The 26,654-nt window shown below is 39.3% G+C and overlaps 1 protein-coding gene across 3 annotated transcripts in view; it reads right to left on the bottom strand.

Moving 5' to 3' along the window:
- Positions 1–13,354: 13,354 nt before the first annotated feature.
- The window catches only part of IL17REL (interleukin 17 receptor E like), a 46,685-nt gene continuing 33,385 nt past the window's right edge, over positions 13,355–26,654 (bottom strand). For 2 of the 3 annotated variants that reach the window (XM_030016308.1, XM_030016306.1), the window contains 8 exons: positions 25,205–25,368; positions 22,825–22,872; positions 22,108–22,165; positions 21,625–21,770; positions 18,960–19,019; positions 17,826–17,883; positions 15,306–15,360; positions 13,355–14,328 (listed from right to left, as the gene is read on the bottom strand). In XM_030016308.1, the coding sequence (XP_029872168.1) occupies positions 14,301–14,328; positions 15,306–15,360; positions 17,826–17,883; positions 18,960–19,019; positions 21,625–21,770; positions 22,108–22,165; positions 22,825–22,872; positions 25,205–25,368 (617 nt within the window). In that variant the 3' untranslated portion in view covers positions 13,355–14,300. The remainder of the gene's footprint in view (positions 14,329–15,305; positions 15,361–17,825; positions 17,884–18,959; positions 19,020–21,624; positions 21,771–22,107; positions 22,166–22,824; positions 22,873–25,204; positions 25,369–26,654) is intronic. The other variant, XM_030016307.1, reaches the window with a different exon arrangement.

Genomic DNA, 26,654 nt, shown 5'->3' on the forward strand with positions numbered 1-26,654 from the left:
CTGAAAATGAAAAGAAGTTGTGTTGTAACTGGAAAGCGGCCAAGGATAAGCAGTTTTAGAATGGGTTGTGTGTCAGATCATAACCTTGGTTATTGTCATTTCCAGGCCGAGGCTCAGCTCCCCGACGTAGCGTGCAGCCATTAGAGCCAAGGAAGTAACATAATTACCTGGACACAGCAACAGGCTGTTCCCTGCGGTGGCACAGCCACCACGGCACAGGCATTGATTTTATGAATTCTCCCTCTGAAATCTCTGACATAATTTTCTTGTTCATATTGTCTGCTTGAAAGAGCACTTGGAATCGCCCCAAAGCATCCTCTTATGTAATCGGCTGAAGCTAAAAATCAAATTCTGGAATGAGAATTTACATTGAAATGGTTGTTATTGGTGGTGAAGCTCCATTTAAAAATGAGTCCATGAACTCAGCCTGAAGTTGACACAGTTTAAGGACTGGAACAATTTTCAGGGAGGCCTAGAAAAAATAAATGAGGAAAGAGAAAATGAAAGATTTAAGAAAAGATGAGTGATTTCAGCTTTTAGATTCCTGCCTGATAGTGAAGCAATTCTGAAAGACAACTTGAATAAATTAAAATTTACCTGAAAGACAAACACTGATACTATGTCCCTCTTCCTACCCAATGACAAATTATGTCTTTCCACATAAACAGTTGGACGATACAAATGACTAAAGTAAAACAGATAACAAATTACTAATGTAAAATAGATAACTGATTAGAAGAAAACATAGAAACTACTTCTGAAGCCAGTTTCTCACCACAAGGAATGTGTAGAGCAAAATAAACATTTGAATCTCTCTGGCAAAATAAAGTAGGAAAAAGAGCATGTCATCACAATGCAATAAAATGATATTATGTCTGTGGGCTTTTTTTTTTTCCCCAATGGAAGCTAAGAGAAGGGCTAGAGAGGGTGCAGAGGTGGAAACCAATCTTTGGTCTGCATGGCTGGATCCAAGGACACTATGAACAGACCAAGAGATAATTCTTTGTGCAATACTGGGAGAAGTATTAATACAAACTAATACTTCTGTAATAAGGAGAACCAAGGCAGTAAACCCAAGTCACTTTCAAAGTCAGGATTCACAATCAAGCAATTCCCCCTCCTTAGAAATTACCTCTTAGTGTGTGCATGTGTGGTCCCTGAAGACCTGGCTCTGCAATTCATACCTCAGTCATTACCTCATAGGAGGGGATAATTTGACAGCAGATATATCCTTTGTATTTTGTTTCAAAAGGTACCACATTAGTCATAGGTTGCACATTCCTCTCATGCACATTCCTGTCTTTTGTATATCACTTTAGCATTCTTCTCCTTTTGTTCCCCTTGCATCTAAATGGAATTGAGATTTTTATAGGAAAAAAAAGGCATTTGCAAACTTGCATTCGCCTCCCCATTCTTGTCTTTGCAAAGTGGAAGTACCTCCAGCAGGGTCTGATACTGCTATATTAATAAGTAAACTTAGTCAAAAATTCAGAGTTAAAAAGCTGTGAGGTAAAAATGGCAATAATTGCTGTTCTGACTGTGATTTCATGTTCAGATTGGAAGAACGTTTTAGGAACCGTGGAGCTGAAACAGAAGCACCATGAAAAGGAAACTGCTGACGGTGATCTACGGTAGACAGAAGTGGGTAGGAAATGGGTGTCTGAAGAGAGATGAGAAACAAAAGAGGTCTGAAAAATTTACTTAGCTGCCTTGACAGAAAAAATATTAGGGAACTGTGGACTTCAAGCTTTGCAAAAACTTCTATGATGATTCATGACCATGTGCCCATTTTTCCTCTGAAAGCTGTATGTGGAGTAACACTAGGGAAACCAGAGGAGCCACATCTATGAAGAGCGCAACCAAGCCCTGCAGCCATCATGGCAAAGCCACCCCTGCTTTTCATGAGGAAAATTATTCCCAGTAAATAATATCATGAAGCACCACAATATACTGATTAATCTGTAATTAGCTTTCATTTGCTTTTATTTCTTTTCCAGTGAAGCAGCATGGAAGTCACCCCCAGAGTAATCGCTCCACCTCAGGATTAACAGCTCTCCTCTGGAATGAGCAATAGCCCAAACAGAGCCTCACCCAGGCCTGCTCCCTGTACCTCATGTGTTAATCGATATTGCATATGTATGTGTTTGCTTTATGAAATGCATGTTAGAACAGGAGGGTAGAGCATTTCATGTACCTATTATCTATCCTCTTTTCCAAATAAATTCTTTGGAGGCATTTTCCTGGCACACAGTAGATTCTCTCGGTCTGCAAGCTGGCCCAGGCCCCAGGTTTTGCAGCCTATTATTTTCAGTACACTCAGCAAAAATGTTGCACTCCCCACCTGTCCTAGAGTCACTCCCACCAAAGCTGTGGTTCTACCTTTACAGGTACCACAGCACAGCCATATATTCACGGGCCAGCTCTTGGGCTCTGACCAAGAGAATCCCGTTCCTTCCCATGAGTTACTGAGATGCCAGGCAAAGACAGCTCAGACACATCAGTGTTCGGGTGTCGGTCATAACAAGTTTGCGTTGAGGTTCAATCTCATCAGTGCCTGGAGGGAATTTCCAGCCTTGTTTGTTCTCCTCGCTGTACCTCAAGCCCCTACTTCGCATTTCTTATTGCATAGGTGGATGGGAGTCCCTCTCCCCCCTCCTATTCTCTGTCAGACCCAAAAAGTGCTTTGTGCAATTCCCAAATTCTGGAGATGGGGCAGTACAAAAATACCAGAGCTCAGACACACATGGCGTTAGCAGTCATCTGGCTTCACATCCTACTGGATAAGCTACTGGATAAGCTAACTTCCAAACCATCATACTGTAACCTTCAGTACTCAAGTACACCAGGAGTGGGAAGGCTTCTGTTTCTTCTTCTCTGTGTCACTTTTAAGAGGAAAGAGAAGCTGAGTTGCTGCTGACGAGCAAAGTCCCACTGGGCTTTGAAAACACACAGAGCAATGGTGTCCAGAGAGTTCTCCAAACGGTCTGTCTTGAAGATCAAAGAGACTGACAGATGTCAAGGAATGAATAAACAAATGAATGGACAAACAAACAAGCAGATAACTAAGTGTCCTGGATTTTGCATGGAGAATTTCACTATGCAGTTTCAGAGGAACCATGCAATTGTAGAAGTACATTTCAACACAGGTTGAAATTCCCCCTATCAGACTTCCAAATGCAGCAAGACCTGATCCTAGGCCCAACAGGTAGTCTCTCCTTTCCTTACCAGTTGTTACAGTTTGAATGCTATGCTCAGTTTTTCACAATTAATCAAATAAATGCTCAACCTACGCAGCTGTTAAGAAATGCTTGATAAAAATCACAGCTGAGAAGGTGAAGGAGAATGGCTGAGAAGGTGAAGGAGAATGACTAATCCAAAGCAAACAGTACTTTGCATAAATTAAGAAATGAATACAGGGAGACATATTCACTGCAGAGCACTTCCCTTTGGAGCACTCCGTGGCTAATTGCAACCCAGTGCAATTCCATTCCACAGATTTTATTTTTGGCCCCAGCTGTGCTATTAAGCAATCTATCTTAAGACAATGATGTCTTCTAGTGACAAAAAGCTGAGGATGAGATAGAGGGCATCAAAAAGGTATCCAGCAATTTAAAAAGAAATATTCAAGTAAATTTTTACTGTTGTAGAGGGAGCACATGATGGTTTCTCAACTGTTCAACATGCTCATAAATTATCTAGGTACTGATATAAACCATTTGCTGATGATCCTAAGGTATTCAAGCTGAATATGACAAATTACAAATGGGTTTCACAACAGCGAGCAGCTGGTGATAAAATGTTAGATGATATTCAATGCTGATAAATAAAGTGATGTGTGTGGGGAAAAAAGAATCCTAACTTCACAGCTACAGAAAATACCATTGACCTCACCACCACCGTCACCACCTCTACCATGAAACCTTAACTACATGCAGTATGTATCCTCTGCTGCCTCACGGTAACACAGTAGACTTGTGAAAACAAAAGCTACCATAATGAGTAGGTTACAAACTTTTCTAAAGCTACCTATCTTGCAGAAAAATATTATAGTCCATATATGATACAGTCACATACAACTTGCTCTAGATAGCAGTGATTTGGGCTGAAGGATCAGGACCATTTTCCCTTAAAACCTGACTATATAAAGAGCACAGAATTATAACAGTGCATGGGTGCCTCCTTACACGACAACCTACTTACTTACTATACAAAGATCCAGGTACAGACTGAACATCCTCCGGATGGGTCTTCCCTGCAGTTTGGCAGAGAAGCATATTAACATGCATAGAAGTGTTACCAAAAACTGCCTAATACAAGGGAAGTGCCAGAAGTTGTCTTTTTTATCCTCCTGGTTTTGCTTAGTTAAAGAAATTATAATGAAGACTCTCTCTCTTCTGTCCAGTCTACAAGAAGCAGGTTCTGCACAGAGCATAAAGCTGCATTTTTTTGTAATATAGTGCTAAACTCTGATTTAGCCATAAGCACTAAGGAATGAGATCTCGGATTTCTAACAGTTCTGTGTTGTCAACAGTTCAGTACTTAGTAGTACTGGTTAAAAACAGGCATGTAGTTGTCAGCATTATTAGGTAGGGAACAGAGAACAGGACAGAACATGACAAGGCCACTATATAAATTCATGAAGCACTCATATTTTGAATACTGTACACAATTCAAGTGATTTCCATATAAAGAAAGATTAAATAGACCTGAATTCTTCAGACTGACAAAAAGATCAGGAGAGATAACATAGAGGTCAATAAAGCATAAGGAGTGTGAGAAAATAAGTACAGAGAAACTCTTCATTATCCCTTATGACACAAGAGCTAGATGACACCTAGAGTTAAGTGAATGACATAGTGGCTGGTGACAGGTTTAAAGCAAAGACAGATACTTCACATACCACTGGCTTAAACTTTGGAGTCCCTTGCCATAAGAAATAGAAAATTTGAAAAGTTTACATGAGTTCAAAAAAAGACTTAGGTAAATTCCTATAAGAAAAAACCTTCTGGAGATACTAAACACACACACAAAAAATTATTAAGTTTTTAAGACATGGGCATTGAGGTTGGGGAATGTCACCCTATAGTTTGTCCTGATTATCTGCAGATGTACCTGTTGAAGACAGAATACAACCTAGATGAACCTTTGATTTGACTCAGTACAAACTCTCATATGTCCTTATACAAAGCCAGGGAAGCCTGAGGTGACTGGATAGAAATGTGAAAAAGGTAATGGTGCAGAGAAGCTCTGTTGACAGTGTGCATTGAAATCCTGGCTAACTCATCAAGATTGGTTTTTGGAGTACTCTACAACAGGTAAGGAAGGATGGGATTTACAGGGGAAAATATTTACCTTTTCCTACCTCTGTGATTCTCTACATTCCCCAGATGGTACTTTTTGCCTCTTCTGGCTCCTCAGCCCCAGTTTCCCAGATGCCAACCAGCTGGGCCCCAAGAACGGGAGAGAAAATGTAGTGTTGTGTGGCAAAAAGGGAATGTGTGCCTCTAGGTCCAGCCCCACAATCCTCCCCCGGGATGGACTTGATTTTGAGATGGCATAAAGGGAAGCGGCTTGTCTTACCATGTGATACAACATGGTTGAAGGAGGAGCTTCTTTGTCAGAGGGCACAGTCCTGGCAACGGTGAAAAAGTAGCTACACCCACAAAATTTCAGGACTGCATCCTGTCCTGACTTATATCGATGGAGACCTAAAGTCAAGCCTTTAGGGGAACTAGCAAGGATGACAGCAAAAGCATGGAAGCTCATAATGTCCTGATCCAGAGCCCATCAAAATTTGCCTAGTGAGGAACAGACTTTGATTTCTTATGCTTCTATACCATATATATAATTTGTACTCTCTGAACAAAACCTATAATTACCCACATTTCAAAGCTGTTCTGTATGTCTCATAGTTTAAAAACTTGTTCTCCATTTACCTGGAAATGAATCACTGGACTTCACAGGAGAATTAAGAGCTTTTGTGCTTCTGCGAAATGAAACTCAGTAGTGTGCATATATTGCCAAGCAAAAAATAGCACAAAAGACAAATGGAATCCATATTTGACCGGGATTTACTACTAATTACTACAGATGACTTATAGAGCAGAGGCGTACTTTCCTTGGGTGGAACAAAGTCTGTTTTCTTTGTGACAATACTAAGTGAGCAGTGAACAATGCTGTTTCTGGCAGGCATAGTGATTGTTGCTGTCAAGCAGTGGTTCACAGGGCAGGTAATACGCAAAAGAAAGATTCTTGTGATGTTCATTCTTTGTCTCCCCTTGTCTCACACTTCACACACATGAACACACACACACCCTTCACAAAAATTCACAACCGTCAGATTAGACATGGGGTGGGATTTGTGGTTGTGAACTATATTACAATGAACATTCTTTAAGTGACCCTCCCATGTTGCTGGAGTTTTTCAGAATTCCATAAAATTGCCTATTACATTTAAAAGCAGTTTCTTTACAGACCTTAAGATACAGATAAGAGAATGCTGCTACCCTGTATGCTAAGTCTTACGCAAACCTATCTCCAGGAAAGACTTGATGCAATGGTTCTTCATTTCTGTGAGCTGGAACCAAAATATTGGAGTATTTAATGGAGAAAGAGAATGAAACCTTGTGAGAATCTAAACCAAATTAGCCTGTAGTGTTTGAGTCTTATAAAATACCAGAAACATAGATGGTGGCTTATGTTCTTCAAACACAGTCACTACTTTTCTCTTGTAACGATGACAGAGCATTGCTAAACTGGAGTACAGTAGAGCATCCATTCAGGAATCAGAGTCCTCTTTCATCTGAGGCAGTGACACAATGGCAGCAATTTTTGTACAGCTTTTTCCCATGATACCCAATGTCTCTGCACCAAGCAGATAATGACAAGTGATAAACAGCTCTCACAAGTACATTTACATTATCTTTGTGATCTTTTTCATGGAGTAAATCTTAGTCTGCAATATCAGCTTGTGCAGAATAGGTTGCATATATACTGTTCCAGGGCTCTTTCAAGAGCTCACTGGCTATATCCACACACCCCAAAGGGAGGGGAAAATACCCTGGAGCCAGAGCTGTGCCCATACTTTGTCTCAGATAGGAAAAGTTGGTTTGCTCCAAATGAAGGCCCTGGAGTGAACCAATATGTATGTAATGTGGATGATCAGAACCCTGAAGTAAACTGGAACAATAAAGTTTCACCCTAGGGACTACAAAATATTTCTTAGACAAAGAAAATAACAAAATATCAGAGAGTTTCGTATTCTCCAAAGACTGAGGGTCATTTCACAATGCCTCTTCAGACCCAGTTTCCTGAAAGTTGGCCCTGTATCACTTTCAAGCGCCTGATAAGACCTTTGTAGCAACTGGAACACATTTAGCTTAGCATCCTGTTGGTGTTTGTGTCTCCAAAGTATTCTTTTAAGGTAGTTCCAGCTGGCTGTGATTCAAAGGACTGCCTCCTCAGAGACATTCCACCTCATGGGACACAGGAAAAATAGGAGGACAAGAGAGAAAGAGATAAACTTATTAATAATTTCATTCACTCAAGAACAGATCTTCAAAGCCATTTGTGGACTAGAGAAAGGCAGAGGAACAAAGCTTTCTGAACTTCAAGAGTTCTGCTCACAGAAGAAAAGTCAGACAATTGCTCATCAGAGAGGAACTAACATGTGCTTCAGCTGTGAAGGCATAGGTTCTTGATTTGTCCCTGGCCTTTGTTGGACTTTGGGCATGCCACAAAGGCCTAAATACCCCCCAAGGTATCCAATTCAAGAACTTGTGAGCTCACTTTCATGTGGAGGCCAGATGGACCTGCAGTGGAGCAGCTCCCAGGAATGAAAATTAGCACACAAAACTAAAAAACAATGCAATAAGATGGCATCTGAAGGTTTTGCAGCAACAGCTGAAGGACACAAAGTCAAGCAGCAGAAAAATATTGGTTGGATTTGACTGCAGTTTTTACTGACAGACTGGGAAGCCTTGTCGCAGCATTCCTTTTTGGAAGTGGGGATGATGTCTGGTGAGCTGGCCAGCAGCAACTAGCTGTTTGGTGAATATTCTCCTGGTAGTAGAAGCAGATGAAGTCTGATCACTTTGGAGCTTACAAATAAAAGTGATCTGTAACACACCCTTAAGCGGAGCTAGAAGTGTGCCTCCAGAAAGAAACTTGAGGGTCACAAAACACCACAGAATTCAGCTGCCTGAAAACAGGCCAAAGGACTTGAGTCAGGCTGGGTATTTATGACAGTTTTCTGCTCATCATTAACTCCCAGAAACTTAAAGGAACATAGGAAGGATGCCTCAGCTTGCATCATAACAAAAACCCCATGGTCTCTGAAGGAAGGGACCCCAAATGAGGTAGCTCATTTGACTCAGCTCAGTCTCATACCTTAAATAAGCCAAGACAGAAAGAGCAAATTTGGGAAACACAGCTCAAGTAACACTACAGAACATATATCCAGAAAAAAGGCTGAAGTTTTGTTTATATAGCAAGGTGAGGACAGATACCAGATTGCTGTCTGTGACCTGACTTGGCCAGAGCAAGTTATCCTCAGTCTGGAAACCACATTAGTGCTGTGGTCAAAATGATCTGTCCTGCCTTTCAGTAAATCTTATTAGTTTAGGCATATTTCCACACAAATACAGTTAAGTGACTTCCAGGACTGAGATACACAGCCATCTTAGAGCACAAACAGAAAAAGTATGCATGGTCGAGAAATATTTTGAGATATTCAGACACTCATGGCTGTAACGTTCATCAGTGTAACCTGGGTAGGGCACAGATAAGAAACTGGGTAAATAAAAAAACACATCAATGGAACAAGCAGAACATTTTGGGTTATTATGATAGCGGTATCTGCAGACATAGAGAGAACCATGTCTTCCAGGGTGAGCTGGCAACAACCCAGCCTGAAAGCACTCAGCTGGCCAGGGTCTTGCAGATAAAAAATCAATGAGTAGAAAATACAGATGTAGGAAGATATTCTGGATTTCACAAAGAATGTGAATAGAGAGCAGAAAAGGAAGAGCCACCAAAGAGGAAGCTGAGTGGCACAAAGTCCAACACTGCAAGATAGAAATAGATTCATTATAATATTAAGTAATTAAAGAAAGTGAAAATTCTGCTTCTAAAAATAAAGGGGTTTCCTTTTGCAGTAAATGCAAAAAATGAAAGAAACAGTTCTGTCAAATTCCAGTACTTTTAAGGGAGAAAATGGTCATGAAAGGACTATTAAAGATATATGGCTGTTGTGTAACTCAGTGTTTCTCCACTCATTTGAATCACACCTTTGCTTTCTCTCCTCACAGTTAGGACTGTTATTATTGAAGAAGAAAAAAAAAAAGACAGGCTGTTCCCACACCCCTTCTAACTCATGCTCTGCACTTAGAAGCTGAGGCGTAAGATAACTTGCTGATGACCCAACAAACTGTAAAGTCCTATGCATAAGAAGCCCACAGGCACACTGAAGAGGACTCCCTGTCATACAAGGATGTTCTGGGTCTGTTTGTCTCCCGCTCACCATGACATTGTGCTCCATGAGGGAGGGGACAAGATAGCATAAGACAGGAATGAAGGTGAGAAGCAACCAGGTGGGGAAAATGTATGCACTGGATGCAGAGCAGTACATGCCTGGTTACTCTCCGCTCGTTCCCATTTTACCTGGATGTTCTGGTGAGGAGTAGGTCTAAGCCAGCAATGTGAATCACACCTGGGCTGGCTGGCTTCACCTGCCCCTTCCATCTCCTGCCTCACGCTCTTTGTCCCCTCCAGTCCATCTCCCCCACCCCACTTCCAGACATCCCTGCCTCCACTTCTGCATGTCCACTTGATCCTTTACCCTTTATGGGCTTCCTTCTGCAGGCTTCACATACACGGTTTCCTGCTGAGTGCTTCTCCCTACCTGTGCCCATAAATGACTCAAAGCACATTCTCCCCATCTTTTATCTAGTCATTCTATCTCTGAGACTTCTTTTGCCTTTCATCCTTTTTTCTTCCAAACACATCCCATCAGAGAATCTCTCATGCAAAAAGTGTTGGCCAAGCGCAAACCCAGCTTCAGAACGCATGCATATAAGCTATGAGAGCAAAGCTTGGAAACCTCTGCGGTGGGTGTTCAGCCACTAAGTATGTACTAGAAGAAGTGAAATATATGAGAATAGTGGCTATTGGCTCAAAGGCAATAGTTTTTTAATTATATTGGCTACGATATGAAAAGGTCCAAAACCTTACAGAACTCATGTGGAGATATCAATGTGGAATACGATCCTATCCCAAGCTGATTTTGAAAATTGGACCTTTAGAACTTAGATAGGAGCTTACACAGCTTTAAAACAAGATGGTTTCGGTTTCATTAGTCAGAATGTAGTCAATGGCAGGAAATACATCTTGCAAATTCCACCTGTTGAAAGATGCTGTCTGGAGAAATTATCATCTGCTTTTCAGTAGATCTCCTGTTTTTATTATATCAGCTATATATTAAGGAGTCATTTAGTCCAATGTAAGATGGAGAGTAGATGAGATATCTCTTGACATTGACGTTTCCTAGGAAATCGTAATTTCTAGAGTTTTTGTGAATCCAATACAGGAACTGACCTTTGTTCATTTAGTCAAAGTTTTTTAGAAGTGGCACTTAGTGCCACATTAAAGAGCCTATTCCTGCAAAATGTGAGCCAGTGATACTGACAATGGACTGGAACTGTAGAAAACCAGAAGAGGGCTGGGAGTAATAGCTCCCACCATTGCTACTGGACTTGTTCCAGTACTGCACTAAACACAGCAGCATTACATGTTTGCACTAAAGGGCTTTCTGGATAAGAGAGAGAAATTGTTTTCTTAATCCAGGAAAGATATTTCTGTGTACAATAAAAAACTTACAGGGCATATGAGATATAAGATAAAGCCACCATTTTTTAAGGCCAGCTGCTACAGGATATGAGCAAGGGGAATTTGTTCATTACAACTTTTCAAAGTAATTCGAAGCAAATACATTTTTTTCCTGTTTGCTATAAGCACAGGTACGTGATCAGGTTGCAGTGTTACATTACAGTTCAGGCAATCTTGCTACCTAAGGAACTAGCAGGAGCAGCACCGTTTCCACTCCGCTACAGCTGGGCTGCTTCCCTTCTGCTGGCTCACATATGCCTGACTTTGTAGTTCAAGGAGTGAAATCAGCAGTAAACTAACCCTACAAAAGTAGCCATTATTTCTCTTCTCATTTATTTCTCTGAAGTAATTTATCAGAAGTCCAGAACAGAGATGGTCAGGAATACAGCCTGCAGAGCACTGGACTAGATCTGCTGTGACTGTTATTGTGGCTCAGTGAATACACAGCTACTCATTAGGATGTGGCAATTCAAGCATGCCACTCAACTGTAACTTGCTATCAAGGAAATGTATCCACTACTGCAAATAAAGACATCCAAAATGCTGCAGCAGCATCAATCTGGTTTCCCATGCCAGAACCAGTGTGAGTGTGGCAAGTGAAAATAAGTCCCTAAATAAGTGGAGGAAAACTGCTTTAATTTATGTGATAAATTTAAATGTCAGTTTCAGGTTTGTGCAATGCACTAGACACAACAGGAAGTCTTTTCAAGAGATTACTACAAAGCATCTATCAGTGCTTTTGCTATACCTCAATGATATTCTGATATATGCTGATATCTCAGAAAAACTGGGATATTGATGCTCTGTCATAATAGTAAGAATGTACATATGAAATGAAAACCAAATAACTGCAGGTTGTCTCAAAATAGAGTGATTGGACTGGGGCCACAATAAGTGAGAAGGGAATTTCCTTCAACAAAAGAAGGGAGGCTTTACAGAATTAGCCAACTCTATAGGCAATCGCCTAGGGGATTTTTGCATTTGGCTGTTGTTACAGCATGTTTACTTGTGTGTTGGTCAATATTGCACAATTATTGCATAGTTTGGGTGAGAAAAAGAAAACATTTCAGTGGCCAGCAGAGTGAAATTAATACTTTTAGAGTTGGGAAAGATTCTCATACCTTCTTTCAGGATTGACCTATCAATGTTTAAAATCCCGTGTGAAAAAGAAAAAAAAACACTTTATTTTTGCAGCTGTAATGTCACAAGGACAGTAGTGCCTAGTAGCTTAGTAATGCAGAACACTAACTTCTCTAGAAAAGGCACCACCTGAGTGGAACTCCTTCCAGTGGGTTACATGTATAGGGTGGCCCAATCACTATTTGAGGGAGCAGGAATTTTGTAATCAGAAGAGACAAAGTTTACCTGAAGTAGTGAATTAGAAACAGGACTCTTAAAGATCAGCTTGGGAGTCAATCAGAAGAGCTACCAGTAAATTTTCTCTCTACACAAAGGCAAACAGGCAGACCTGAGCCAAAGTATGGAAATACTATTAGGGATTATTTGGAAACATTGCCATAAGCAGGAATGTCTTAATGGTAAGCATATAGGCTAAGTTGTCCAGGCTCCCTCTAAAACAAGTATCCAAGCAGAATGAAATATGCTTGGGAAGTACCTGTCTCTCTGCAGTGGCTATCATAGGAGCCTAGACTACTACCATTGAATGAACACTTCACTTTCAGGCAGTTAAATTAGTGACATGTCTGCTATGTTCATCATTCAAGCTTTCCTGTGAAACAGCAGCAAAGTGATCAGGACCATGGCTGGTCACATTCTCTTTGGTATTTCCATCGCTGCAGCCAGTAAGAGAAGATATACTGCAAGAGATTTAGTGTCTGTGCAGCTGAAACAGGATCTTATCATTGAAAGCATCCAGCTTCAGTACGGCTATTGTTGCTTCAGGACCTCATATGAACTTGTCACTTGTCTTAGCTACACTTGGTTTTCAGATCCTGCCACATCTGTATAATTTTACTTCATTTTCAGTCTGAGGACATATTCAAAAAGTTTATCTTAAGACTTTGAGGCAATAAAAAGAACACTGTACAAATCAAGCTTTCCTACCAAAAAGACTTTTCCACTGGAGGAAAGTGAAGAGAGTAATGTTATGATGCTCTCTCAGTTGAATAGCTGAATGTCTTGTTTCTGGCTGCAGTCTGGAGGGTATTAAAGGAAAAGCAGATGTCTGAATAGATCAGTGCTTCTATTTCACAGCCAAAGCAAGTAAATAAATGCTTTAGGAAAGCCGCCTTACCGCCTCTGCTTTTAGAGCTGTAGCACTGCTTGGAATAAAAATGTATCTAATGGATGTGCAGTCTACACAATGAAGCTTTGATATCAGAGGAGCAAAGCAGAATTTGTCCTCTTCAGGGCACCTCAAAGACCTTGTGTTTCAACACAGCAGATATGTCTCACAGCATATTTGTCTCCTGTAAATTGCTCTTTGAAAGTCTTGAAAGAAAAAAACACATTCAGATGGAAAATATTTTTTATTGATCAACTTCTTGTTCCAGACCCTCACTCCCCACCCATATTCCTGATCCCACATGAGCAATTCCACATGGTTTCAGGATTTGCTATTAATCATCTTTTAGTTTACTATTTCCTTGTTACACAACAGGAAGTAAGGATGTTTGACAGGAGTATTCAGTGAAATAAAGGCCAAATGTTTGATAATCAGTACAGTGTGTAATATTATTCTCAACAATTGAGTATAAATACTGATACAATGGAAAAAAATATACAGTTCTTTCCACTAAACCGTTTCCTTCTAGGCTGGATTTCCACATGACAGTTTTAAATAGCTATCAAACCAAAGATGTGTACCTCCTCAGACAAATAGGAAAGTTATCTCAGAGTCAAATACAAATGCAAACACAGAAAGCAGTTGTTAGATATATTTACGGAATATGGTCTGTTATGGTGAGATAGTCAGAATGGCATCGGAAAACAAAGGAAATTGCAAAGAAGGATAATGTAACAAAGCTGAGAAAACTTCCTCCATTCTTCATTTCTCAAAAACTTTTTCTTATGGTTTAAAAACAAGGGTTACAAATAAGAAAATCTGAAATACTTGTTCTATAGGTACATGAGGTACTATGAAAGTACTCATTTATAGCATATTGTATATAAAATATTAATTTAGAAGGAAAATGTGAACCTGATTCTCTAATTAAGTGATCTAAGACATTTTTTGTTTTGAGATACCGGGAAATGAGGATTCATAATCCCGCTTCTTTTGGACATGTTAAAATAGGCTTAATTTGCTAAATTCTTCACTTGTGAGAATAATCTCACAGTAATTAGCAGAAACTACTAACATGAGAGATGACCAGTTAGACAAGATTTGCAAGTTACTCCAAAATACAACTTGACATTGAGAAGATACTAAGGACCTCAAAAATGTGTTGTAAAATTCAATGCAAGGAATGCACACTCTTCATTCTAGGGGAAAAACAGAAGAGGAAAGAAGATTGGCTTTTTTTCTCTGAAGTGTGAGAGACTTCATTGCGTTCATATATAGTTGGAGTTAAATAACAAATGTAACCATTTGTCTACAGCTTGTGGACTTGACTGTCACAGTCCAAACAGCCCTCATATGAACAGAGGAACAAAAGCAAGATATTTTATTCTGAATGGTATCTTCTGGCAAGGGAAAACCCAAAGACTGCCTCAAAGCAAAGATGGTAGCCACTTCTCAACCACATGACTTGCATAACTTCTACAAGGCTGCATCTTTTTCCCATCTTTGAACAAGGGCTTTTCAGAGCATCTCTACTCTCTGTGGAGTTCTAGGTTGCCTCTGAAAGGGTATCCTTAAAGGAAAAGCATTTTTAAGAGCTCAGGTTCTACCAAATCATATATCCATGGGCTGCATTAATTACTGATTTGTTTACAACCTAGGAATAGGTGTTTTGCGAAGGGCTGTGGGAATGAAAAGAAGCACTGGAACAGCTGAGCAGACACGTGTAATGAGTGAGAGCACAGAGGGGACTATCTGCCTGCAAATGTCAGGGAGAAAGCAGGGGGCAGGTGCTAATAATGTGAATGTCACGCTCAGCAAATCTGAGATTGTTCCAGGGCTCTTGAAGGTTGTCTTGTTACTTTACAAACTTCCTACTTCCACTGGTTATTTGTCTCCCTTTGTCCTCTCTCTCTCTGGCAGCAAGGCAGCTACCTCTGATGCCAGACTGCACTGTGGTGCAATAGAGAGAGAGCAAGAGGAGAGAAAGTACAGGAGCAAGAGATGTCTTCAGTGGGGACAAGGGAAGGGGAGAGATAGGAACCTGATATTCCTGCTGGCTAGTACAAAATTCACTCAGACATTTCTTCTGTTCTTTAGAGAGGACAATGATATGTTTTCAGGATTAACAACTCTATCAACTCTCAAAGATGTTTTAAACTATGCATTGGATGGATACCTGTGTGTCATGGCCTTTGCTGAGTTTCCATCACTGTATGTCTGACCACAAAAACCTGAAGAAACAAGTTCAAATGTAGGTTGCCATTTTGTTTTCATTATGGTTCACATATTTATTCTCAAATTAACTGATTTGGATTATTCCTTCATTCAGAATAGAGAAGTTTCTTTTTTAATAGGCGAAATAATGTCTTAAAATATTTGGCTACATTAAACAGAATCCAGAAAAGTGGCCAAAGGAAAAATAAAATTTCAAAAGAACACAAAGTTTTATTTCTAAGTCAAAGCTATTAAATGAAAAAAAACCCGGATTTTCCCATTTCCATCCCCTGGAGACCAAATAAGGCTAAGCCACTTTAATTCAAAAGCACAGCTACTGATAGAAAAATGCAATGCATTGCAGTATAATGCATTCTTCACGCCACAAAACTCTTTTTGCATCTGGAAAGGGAGTAGCCTTCATGATGGTTAGCTACACTGATTTTTTTATAATAGATACTGTCATCACTGGAATCTTGGTCTTGAGTAACAAAATACATGTTAATAACATAACATCACGGCTCTTTTGGACACAGTGATGCTGCTTGGTATCTTTAACAGTGATACTTAAAACAACGTGAATTTCTATTTTACAAACATATATGCAGTAAATATTTTCACTATGCCATTATAAGACTATTTCTCATTTACTTCGACATTTTGTATAATCCAAATTGTCACAAATTATGGACGAATCTTAGGTTTAATATTCCCTTCACCTTTATGTGGATTGTTTTTCTTAACAGCTTAGGTTCAAACACAATAGCATCCCAGTGTAAGAATTATAACCCCTGGTGACATTGTCTTTAAGAAACTTTCATCATCTGATTTTGAAAAGCTAGTGCTTGAGAAAATATCTTTGTTATAGAAAATAAGCATTTAAAAATACAAAAGTCCTTAGTAGTAATGCTATTACTGTTACATTAACAATCTTACACATGACAAGCAGTTGATGGGTCCTGATGAGTCATTAAGAACACAGGAATTGCAGCAATGAGTTGAACACACCTAGTTCAATGTCCCATCTCTGACACTGACCTGTACCATCTGCCTCAGAGGGAGGTTTTGGGAACCCCCTCTTGGTCAGCTGTCAGAGGTGGAATTATCCACCCGCTAATATGGACTGCATTATTCCAAAAATATAAAGTATGGCAGAATCCATGAAGCATGAGGTTAGTATCCTCTATACAACAAACATAGTGATCACGTATTACAGTTCTGATATTCTTGATATGTGCAGGGTTTCTCAGCTATTTTTCTGAATCTCCACAAATTCTTGATCAGAACAAAAACTTGTGACAAAAAGTTCCACATTTAAATCAAATACTGTGCCCCAAAACTTCTTTACTCAGTTTTCGGTATTCCACCATTTTCATTTAATACACAGACCCATTCTCTCCTACAATAAGGCAGAGGGAAATTCCCAGACTGCCATCTCTGGAGCCTTTCATTATTTTACATGCTTTTGTCATACCCTTAACCTTTGTTAAAAGGAAAATATGAATAAGGAATATGCATCCAGACTACATGAATCACAACACTCTAACTATTTAATTGATTCACCTTGAGTGGGCTTGTTATGAGTTTTTAAGTGGAGGAGAAACCTGAACTAGCATTATGCAAGTGCTTGCACCGAGAACTGCATTTAAACTACAAATTCAAGCCCCCCTCCTTTTTAGTATCAGGCTTCCAAATCTGAAGCTGTAGTTAACAGACAAGTATTTTTAGACAACAGAGAAAACCTGTCGTAGGAATCACTATGTTTACAATTAACTGGGAGGGGAGGTTGGTTGTTTGGGTGGGTTTGAGGAGGTGTTTTTTGGCAATGCTCAGATTGAGCTTTCAATCAGCTTGACTCCTTTTAGATGCTTTAGTTCTAAACTAGTCAAACCACTCCTGCGCTTTTCACTGTAAATCCCACAGCCTTAGTTCGCTCTGAACTCACTAACTTCTACAACACCTTACTTTCAGGGCTTAGAGATTTCAGAATATTCTGACTCCATGAGCATAACTGAGTGTACCTCAAATCATAATAATATCCTCACCATACTTCTGCAGTGAAGTACTGCTGTCCCATTTGCAGAGGTGGGGAATTAACAGTAGGGCTGTGCTGCAATCACTACAAGGACAGCACTGTGTGCCTACTTGCCAAGGATTGGTTTTAACTAGTTACCTCATGTACTGACAGCAAGGTAAATATAGGTGTGGCATGTAGAACTTGGCACAGGATGGAAAATTCACCCAGGAAGCAGAGAAAACAGCCAGCCACACAAGTTGCCCTTGCAGTAGCTAGTTAAAAGGTAGTTGAAGTATATCAGTCCTTGTCTATAAAGGAAGCTGAGCACATGTAGCTCACATGCAGACATCTACATTCAGTCATGTGAATCCCACCTCAGTTTCCCAATGAAAACACACTTCACCTGAGATGCTCTCTTCTAGACAGTGAAGACCTAATTCTTCTTTTGTTATCATTCATACTTACCACAGTGGATATCACAGATCTGCAGTGGAACTGAATAATCTACATCTGTCCTCCAGCCCTTTTAAAAGAAAGAATTGAGGCTTATTCCCCTCTCAGCAGAACTGTTACTAAACACTTGTGTTGACAAAACGAGATTGCTTTATTAGTTTACTAAAATGGCTGCATTTTTTAATCTGTTTTTAAATGAATGCGTAAGGAGACTGCTGGTCTAGTGTATATTTAGTGAGTTGCAATCACTGTTAGGTTTCTAAATTATAAAGCTAATCAGATTGGGGGGGGGGGGGGGGGGTGGAAGAACCATATTCTGACAGATAATGTCTTATTTAAAAAATAAAATTATTTATGCAGGAAAACACCAATTTTACCACCAAATCTGATTTTTCACTAGGGAAAGAAGACCAAGTCTCATTACCCAGAAGCCTCTTGCCAATCTCACTTTCATCTTGCCCCTTTCTTCCTAGCAGCAGAAAGTGAAGCTGACAAGGGCCTTCCAGGGCAGCTGCTGGAGCCTCGCAGCTCCAGCTGTCAGTCTCTCTTGTCCCAGTATCTGCTGAGAACATTAACTCCAGAGAGGAATAAACCTATCAGCTTCATGCTCATTTGTTACTAATGTTGTCTTAATAAAGTTCAGCTACAGAAATAGTGTGCAAAAATGTCAGAAATAATTTGCTCAGCTCTGCTTTCAGCAGTGCTAATTCTAGCATACTGTGCACTTACTGTGCTGTCTGCTATATGCCTAACCTTTTCCAGCTAATGTCAATTTTTGAAAAATTTATCTATGATTTACTTGGATCTTTTGATACCTTGGAACTTTTTATTACAAAGGAACATATAAAGACAGGATTAACAATTTCCTGATGATATCCCTTTATCTGCCACTGACAAAGGAGCAAGATCATGGAGAGCAACTTCTCTGTTAATTAATGTCATCTCAACAAGAGATGGTGGCAGCACATCAAGCTATAAATAACGCTCTTTGCCAACTCTGTTCACACAGTAATCAGATTTGGCTGGGAGGAGAAAGCAGTGAGAGTGCCTGCTGGCTTTTTTTTTTTTTTTTTTTTTTTTTTTTTTTTTTTTTTTTTATGATTTGTTTATTTTGTACAGAGTACCTGGCAAAATCAAGGCACATACCTGAATGCAAATTGTTGACCCACACATTTCCCGTGACATAGTGATTGATACAGAATCTCCCTAATGAAAAGAAAAAAATTGAAAACTATTATTTTCCATACCCTGGAACAATGAAAATGTATTGTGTCTCTCCAGCTCTTGGTTCATTTCCCAATAATGCTACATGTTCTACTGTGTCAGAAAATTAATAAAGTATATATTCATTATGGAAGGTTATTTACTTTCAGAGATATCCCCAGATCTCGATGACCATAAGCAGCCAGTGTAGTTTTTCCAAGCACAATTTGGGCAGCACAGGAAGAGGGCTAATGTTGCTGCATTTTACGATGCATCATAAGGCAGAACACCTTTCCCGCCATGGCTGTTCACACCATGTTAGCCAATGAGCATCTTCACTTCTTTTCCCTGGTGTACATGACTTGAAGGAATGACCCTTTCTTTACAATTCTTCTGGGTTTCCCATCACATTGTATGCTGAGAACAAGTTTGGCCTGAAGGTAAAATTGTCCTAAATTACTGTTCTGACACTTAACGTTTGATTGTTTATGGTTTTTCCTCAAAATAATGTTAGTTACTCCACTAATAGCTATGAATCCTACACTGCTGTCTTTAGTGTGGCAAACTCCTAAAATAATTTGGGGCAAATTAGATTAATATGTTCTTTTTTGAGCATGACTGAACAGGGATTACTAGGTAGAGAATGAACACTGGTTTCTGAGAACACAGTGCTAAGCCTTGGTGAAAACCTTGTGTATATTTCTCATGGTGTTGAGACAGGAACTTTATATGGGCTCCCATTCTGTCACAGTAGCAGAGGACATAACAGCTTTGTACCAAAGGGAAGAAAACAGCATTTTTAAATGCATCAGTGCCCTTCATGAAACACACACGTCAATACCTAGTTGCAATTTATTGGTGCTCCACCATTACACTTCTCACTTAGTAACTCACGCAGGGAACCTTTAAAACCAGAAAGTCTAAACTCCACAGATTTTATGTGAAATAAGCCAGCTGAAGGGAAGTGCCACTCTAAAGTGTTCACTGAACATAGTGTTTGACAACTCTTCCACCGTACAGATTTCCATCTCTGCCAGTAATACAGCATTTCCCCAGATATCTTGCCCCATTAGGACAGACTCTTGATAGCGCCACCAATGCCCTCTGTGGTCTGTGTTGATTAGGATAGCTGTTTTTTCCCAGGCCTTTCCCCATGATTATTAAGCTCTGGAATCTCCTGCAGGAGCAGTTATCATGTTCCACTTGAGCATGTCCTCATGTCCTTGAGCAGAAAAGCTGAGTTGGAAAATTGCTTTTAACAGCTGCTCTGTTACATTCAGCACCAGAGATGTAATAAAGACCTAAACTGATTCATTAGAAAATAAATTCAGCTTTCAGTGTCCACCCCTTTGAGTTTAAGAAGTCCTTATTCATAGCTGCCTGCTTGTCAGCTACCCCCTGGTATGTGCACCCTGCACACTGAAAGCATCAGAGGTACTTCAAAAAGTCACAGTTGTAGCATGTACCTGCATCCAGTGGCAAATAAAGAAGTACAGCTGGAATATATCCTAAAAAGAGGACAGGTATAGGAGCTACAGCATGCTTGTGTCTTCTAAAGCACATCCCCTACAGCAGAGTGAAGTCAATGGGCACAGTCAAGAATAACAGCAGAAATCACAACATCTGGATTTCTCAACTTTCTCAAAATCCATCATATGACACCTTATATACCTGGTCAGTGGAGCAGAAAGCAGGAGCACACATTTAGGGGTGGATATAAGGCTGCTGAAGAGCTGGCTGTTGAACCAGCAAGATGCCTTTCAGCATGGTGGTCCTAGTAGCTCCAGCTTCTAGGACCTATCCTTCTAATATTCTCCTATTTGAAAAATAATGCTATGGCCACTCTTCTGCTCTTTGACCCCGCTTTCCAGATATACGTCTCAGTAGATCACAAGCCAGGCCAACAAGATAACTCTCGTAGGCAGGGTTGAAGAGCAAGGGCAAGCCACAGTGCTGCACTGAAAATGTATGAAATATAGGCTTAGTTGCAAGAGAGGCATAAGGCTCCCATTTCATGACTAGCTGCTGCCCAAAACAGAAATCTCACCCTCCCATAATCATTTCCCTCTTTCCCCCTGCTTTGCTGGAAGAAGCAGTTGTGTAGTCACACAGTCAGCTTGCTCAAAAAGCTAATTTGGCTGAAAACTTACCTTTTTTGTGTGTTGAGTTTGTTTTGGCAGCTGAGAGATTTATAATGGCTCAAGATCATCATGGATTTATGCCTCAAGTCTTACATTTCATGATGCGAGATTTGCTAGGTCAGCTGTATCAGTGACCCACATATGAAATACTAACAGTAACAATTGCTATACACATGCTACAAATACTATACTGCAGAAATGATGTTAAAACAATATTAAGGTCCTGCTCAATAGTCACTTCCTTTGATGTGACTCATTTGACTTCAGGATCTTTATATATTTCTTGCTTCAGTGTGAGATCAGAATTAGAACTACATGCTTTAAAAATGTTCCAGTAATTGTTCCAATATGTACATGCATGGGTTTATTAATGCTTTCAAGCTGCAGAGCAATAAATGGAATAATAAATTAATGCAGTTAGATATGTTTAAAAGTCTTACAATGTTTAAGAAATAATATATACAAACCACAGAGACTGAATGGTGCATCCCAACAGATTCACATGAAGCCAGCTGCGTCCTGTTACACACAAGCACTGAGAATTGTGCCTTGGTTTGGGATGTGAAGAAAACTTGTATTTGTTCTGCAGCTGCAGCAGTTCTCATTTTCCAAGCTGATATTAGGGGAAAAGACTTACTTTTAGACATACCAGGACATATATTATATTCTAAATTGTTATATCTAAAATAAAAGCCTTTTTACTTCGTTAAGTGCCATCAAATGACATGCAAGTAATTATTTTGATTCCCATAAGTTACTTTTTATGCTGATAAACACTTGATTTACTGGGGATTCATAGAAGTAACAAGCTGTCAAATCTCTTTGCCATAATTTACAAGCTACAGTGATGTGAACCCATCTCACTTGCTTACTGGAGAAGGCTCATATCTAGTGACCGATTTAAATATTACTCACAATTTAATATTATGTAATTAAAAAAATATACTTACCTGGAAATTCTCCATGAGCAAATGGACATTTAACCCAAGAGCCTTGCTTGGTTGTAAACTGAAAGCAGAGAAATCTGTTAGGAAAACTGGATTTTCAATTTCAATCTGTGGCTACAGATTCAACTAGAGATGATCAGTGCATTCCAGAAAGTTGCAGAAGGTGAATTCACAGCTTTCCTGCTCTATGGTATCTTCCAACCCTTGATTTAAATTAGGTCCCCCAATTCTTCAGGTATTTATAGACATGCTTATTTTACAGAAACATGTAGCTACACTAACCTAAAAGTAACCTAAAAGAAAATAATATGCCTACATTAGCCTTATGTGGCATTTTTTTCTCGACTAGAAAAATAAAAGGTACTCCAGTAAATGTAGTGTATTGATCATTTTTATTATCAAATATTTAATATGGAAAATGTTATACATTAAGTTTAGTTCATACTTCAGAGTTTGCATTGACCTAAAACATTTTGTGCCCTGCTTTTCCTAAGCACAAAAAACAGAGGGCACAATCTGACCTATGTCCTATCTATCATTGCTGCTGCACTTCCAAAGAACCTCCTTTTAATCTAGTCTTTCACATTTCCTTTATTCTTACTTCCCATTCATCAGAGCTATGAAACAAAATATTGAACCTAAAGAACATTAGCAACTAATTTTTTTAGAGCTGACAGAAAGAGGGTGGTTAAAAAGAGTTGTATAAAGAAATCCCTTTACCTTCATGCAAAGTCTTGGGTGAGTGTCCACACGAGAATATTTAACCTGCTTGAAAGGAGAGCACTCAGCATTAGCTAGTTTCATTAACTAGTTTCACAAAAACAGTTACCCAAAATTTTCATTATTTGATTACTGAGAAAGGAACTGCTTTGTCTACTTTATAAACATTCCAGAAAGTTAATCACATAAAATAATAAGAATAGAAACAACCGCTACTTTGGATTACTGAATAATTTGCTTCTTTTTATCTGTAACGTGTAACTTTTTTTATAGTCAGTCTGACCCATTAGAGCTAAATTAATTGATTCTATGGTGGCTTGTGTGCAAAATTCTGATTACACACTCATCTTGTTTCAGTCCCTTATTTACCACTCATCAACAACTCAGCAGAACATTTAAACATACACCCAAAAATGCTGATCCACTTTCAGTTCAGAAATTTTTCATTTTTCCATATCCCTATTCCAGAAAAGACTAAATGTAGACTGCATTTTAGACATCCACTTAAGTGACCTACAAAATGTTGCTTTCTTGATTAACAACTGTTTACCCTTCAAGGACTTCACCATAAAAAGCCTTGTCTCATATAAACAATTACTATCCATGGAAGTGATCTTTCTTAAATAAACACCGTTGCTCAAGTGACTAAGCATAACACACTGCATCATGACCAAACACCTCTTCCCTGTAACTTTTTTGAGAAGATCATAACGGATGTCCTCAGGTATGTCTACAATAGGGTCACAGAAGATAGTTCTCTAAGAGTCCAGTGAGATACGGAGCATTGCCATTGACAGAGAAAGCCCCAGCCTAATTAGAGTTAAGAGTTATATAGCTTTTGGGCCTAAGTCAGTACATGTGCATAGTATTAGAGTATCCAGCATTGTGTGGATTTACTGGGGGAGCCGGCAGTATCTGAGGAATCTCTGAAGTAGTCTCCAGCACACTATAGAGATGTTTTTCGAGGTTACGGTACAATAAATGGACCAAATTCAATATCAAAACTTTTAGGATTAATTAGAAAAAAAGGGAAAATTCATTCTGTCCATGAATATTAATATTCAGCCATTAAATGCAATGAGTAAATACAGGAAAACGCTCATTGCCTGTAATAAACTAATCTTGGATTGTGTTCTGGGTAATAGATATGACCATTACCAGCCAAACCTCATTTTAGGCTTTTTTTTGCTTTTTTTTCCTCTCCTGCAAGCAATGAGTTGTGCTTGTTGTCAGTAGGTGACAAATCCCACAGGGATGACTCACATGTGTAAAATTAAATATATTTGGTTTTGCAAGATCAGAGCTTTGTTGAAACCCATTAAAATGGTGAATCTGAACAATCACTGAACACTTGGCCAGGAGTTACTAATCAAAAAAGTATCCAACAATCTTGAGTCAACCCCCCCCCCCAAGTCATGTCATTAGAATAATACTCATAAAGTTTCAAAAATTCAGAATTTGTATTTGATTTTATTTGCCTTTTCAGTTGTTACCTCAAGTTTACTGGCTTTTCTCCACAATCAGAAAAGCCTGAAACCTACTTTTCAAGACAAAAGCCAGAATTCTAACCAACCTCATAACTCCAGTGCATTCAGCATCATGAGACTTCAGATTGAAGTATTAAGCAGCTCAAGATACAAGCAATGAAAACCCTTTTCAACTTTAGAACATAAGTGCTAGAAAAACTGAGGGACTCAATATGTCAACACCCATAATTTCAAGACATTGGACCAGGCTGAGGAAGGCACTTCAAAGAGACCTTAATAAAGTACAAAACAATTGTGCCCTACCAAAGTACCATTATGTGTCCAGTAAGATTTAAAGAGATTTAGGTTCATCTCACTTACATCTTCGGTGTCTGAATGTTAAATACCCAAATCTGATCTAATCACAATTATTGTGATAGTCAGTGAAAAGAAAGAGGTACCTTCAGAGAGAAATCCCTCCAACCTTTCTTAAATGCCTATCTTCAGATGAGAAGAGTTGTCCTCCCAGTATGTCTGTTTCACTTACTTTAAAGGGAATCTGACACGAATAGCATAGACTTGAACACCTATCTTTTAGACAACAAAGTCAGGGCAGATGAATCATGCCTTTACTATAAATGAAAAGCAGACCCTATTTACCCCAAAGAATTTAGCAAACATTACTAGCTTCACAGTCATCTCCACTTTTTATTTCTTAATAGTGAGTCAGTGAGCATTTTGAATAAATCCTGTGGTTAGTGTACAAGAACAGACTGTGATTATGAATAGTCTTAAGTATCAGAGAAGAAGAGAGGAATTTGCAAATGCTCTTATTCCAAAGTCTAGCTCTTCACATTACGTCTTTGGTGATGGCCTTCAATCTCACAGTTTGAATAAATCCGCATAGTTCTTACTTTCTCAGGAGAATTTTTGGAAGAGTTTTGTATATCTTCACAGTGGTCGTTAGACTTCATTAACCTGCATAGGTTAACCATGACAAGCACAGGACAGGCTGGCTCCCAAGCTAGGGTTTGTGTTGCTGGGTTATAAACAATATTATCCCATAGCGCCTTTGTATCTGTACACAAAGAGTCAAAATATTATTCAAGATGTCTAAAAATGAATCAAAATTGTTCATAAATCTGGAACCTATACATGTGCTTAAAACCAAAAGCATTACTTTTCCATTTCTTTGTCATTTTCAACAATCAGAACTGCAGTGTTTCACGCTGTAACAGTGTAAAACTTTAATTCATTCCACCAAAGTGTTGGCATTTACCAGAGGTACTCAACCTGAGAGCTTAGTCTTACCAGTCTCCCACTACGGTGATAGATAGGCATCACTAGGGTTCTTAAGCAGGCTGCACAAGCTCCTGGAAGTTCATTCTCTGCCCATCAATCACAGGGGGAGTGTAACGCAAGTAAATTCCTAACCAAGAACCTTCTGTTAACCGTGTATAGTAAATCGGAATGAATCCGTACATTAGTGACTGAAGATGGTATTGGAGACGATTCTGTGTGTCTTGTTGTCGTGAGCCAAAAAAAGAACCAATCTGCTTTAGATATTCCAGCAGAGCTGTCACTTAGAAAAAAGAAAGATTTAAATAGAAAATAATGTGGCTTAAAAGCTGGAACTCCCTATATACTTGAATAGCTGGGTGCTACAGTCTAAAAAATTGCCTGAGATTCCTGCAAGGAGGATAGTTGAGCAAACAAAAAGTATAGCTGTGAAAAAGTATTTCCCATCTTCACTTCCTTATCAAAGCTATAAGTTAAGTTTTCAATTGTAATTGTCCATTGGAACTTCCTAAATGGACAAAAATAAGCTTCAAGAGCTTCAGTGTGCCAAAGCACATACTGCCTTTCCTCTTACTACGTAAAGCTTTGTATCATATGCTTCAGCTATCCCTGTAGTCCTGATTCAAGGGCATCAGAGAGCAGAATGACTGCAGTAGGAAGGGAAGGAAAAGAAGCAGAATACAGAAGAAAGGAAGGAATCATGGGATTAATGAGCCCAATTTCCTGCACTTGCAAAGCATAACCATTCCAAGCACAGGAAACAGGTAGAGCTAGGAGAAAACTTGGAAGAAAACAACCTGTGCCCCATGAGACCCAGCCTCAGGCTGAACAGCTACTAAGAATAGAGGTTAGGACTTCATACTGCAGATGGCCAACAGGCTTTGCTTTTATGACCTTCAAGACAGATCTGACTACATGACATAGACATAGCTACAGACAGAGCTTGAGCATTCCTATAAGTGCTGTCCATTGCATAAATAGATTTAAAAAAAAAAAATCACTTTTTATTTAGTCAAACTGCCCTCCATTGCTACAAAGGAATGGTAGTGTCACAAACACTGCATT

Source organism: Aquila chrysaetos, chromosome 5 (genome assembly GCF_900496995.4).
Source record: "Aquila chrysaetos chrysaetos chromosome 5, bAquChr1.4, whole genome shotgun sequence".
Classification (NCBI taxonomy): Eukaryota; Metazoa; Chordata; class Aves; order Accipitriformes; family Accipitridae; genus Aquila; species Aquila chrysaetos.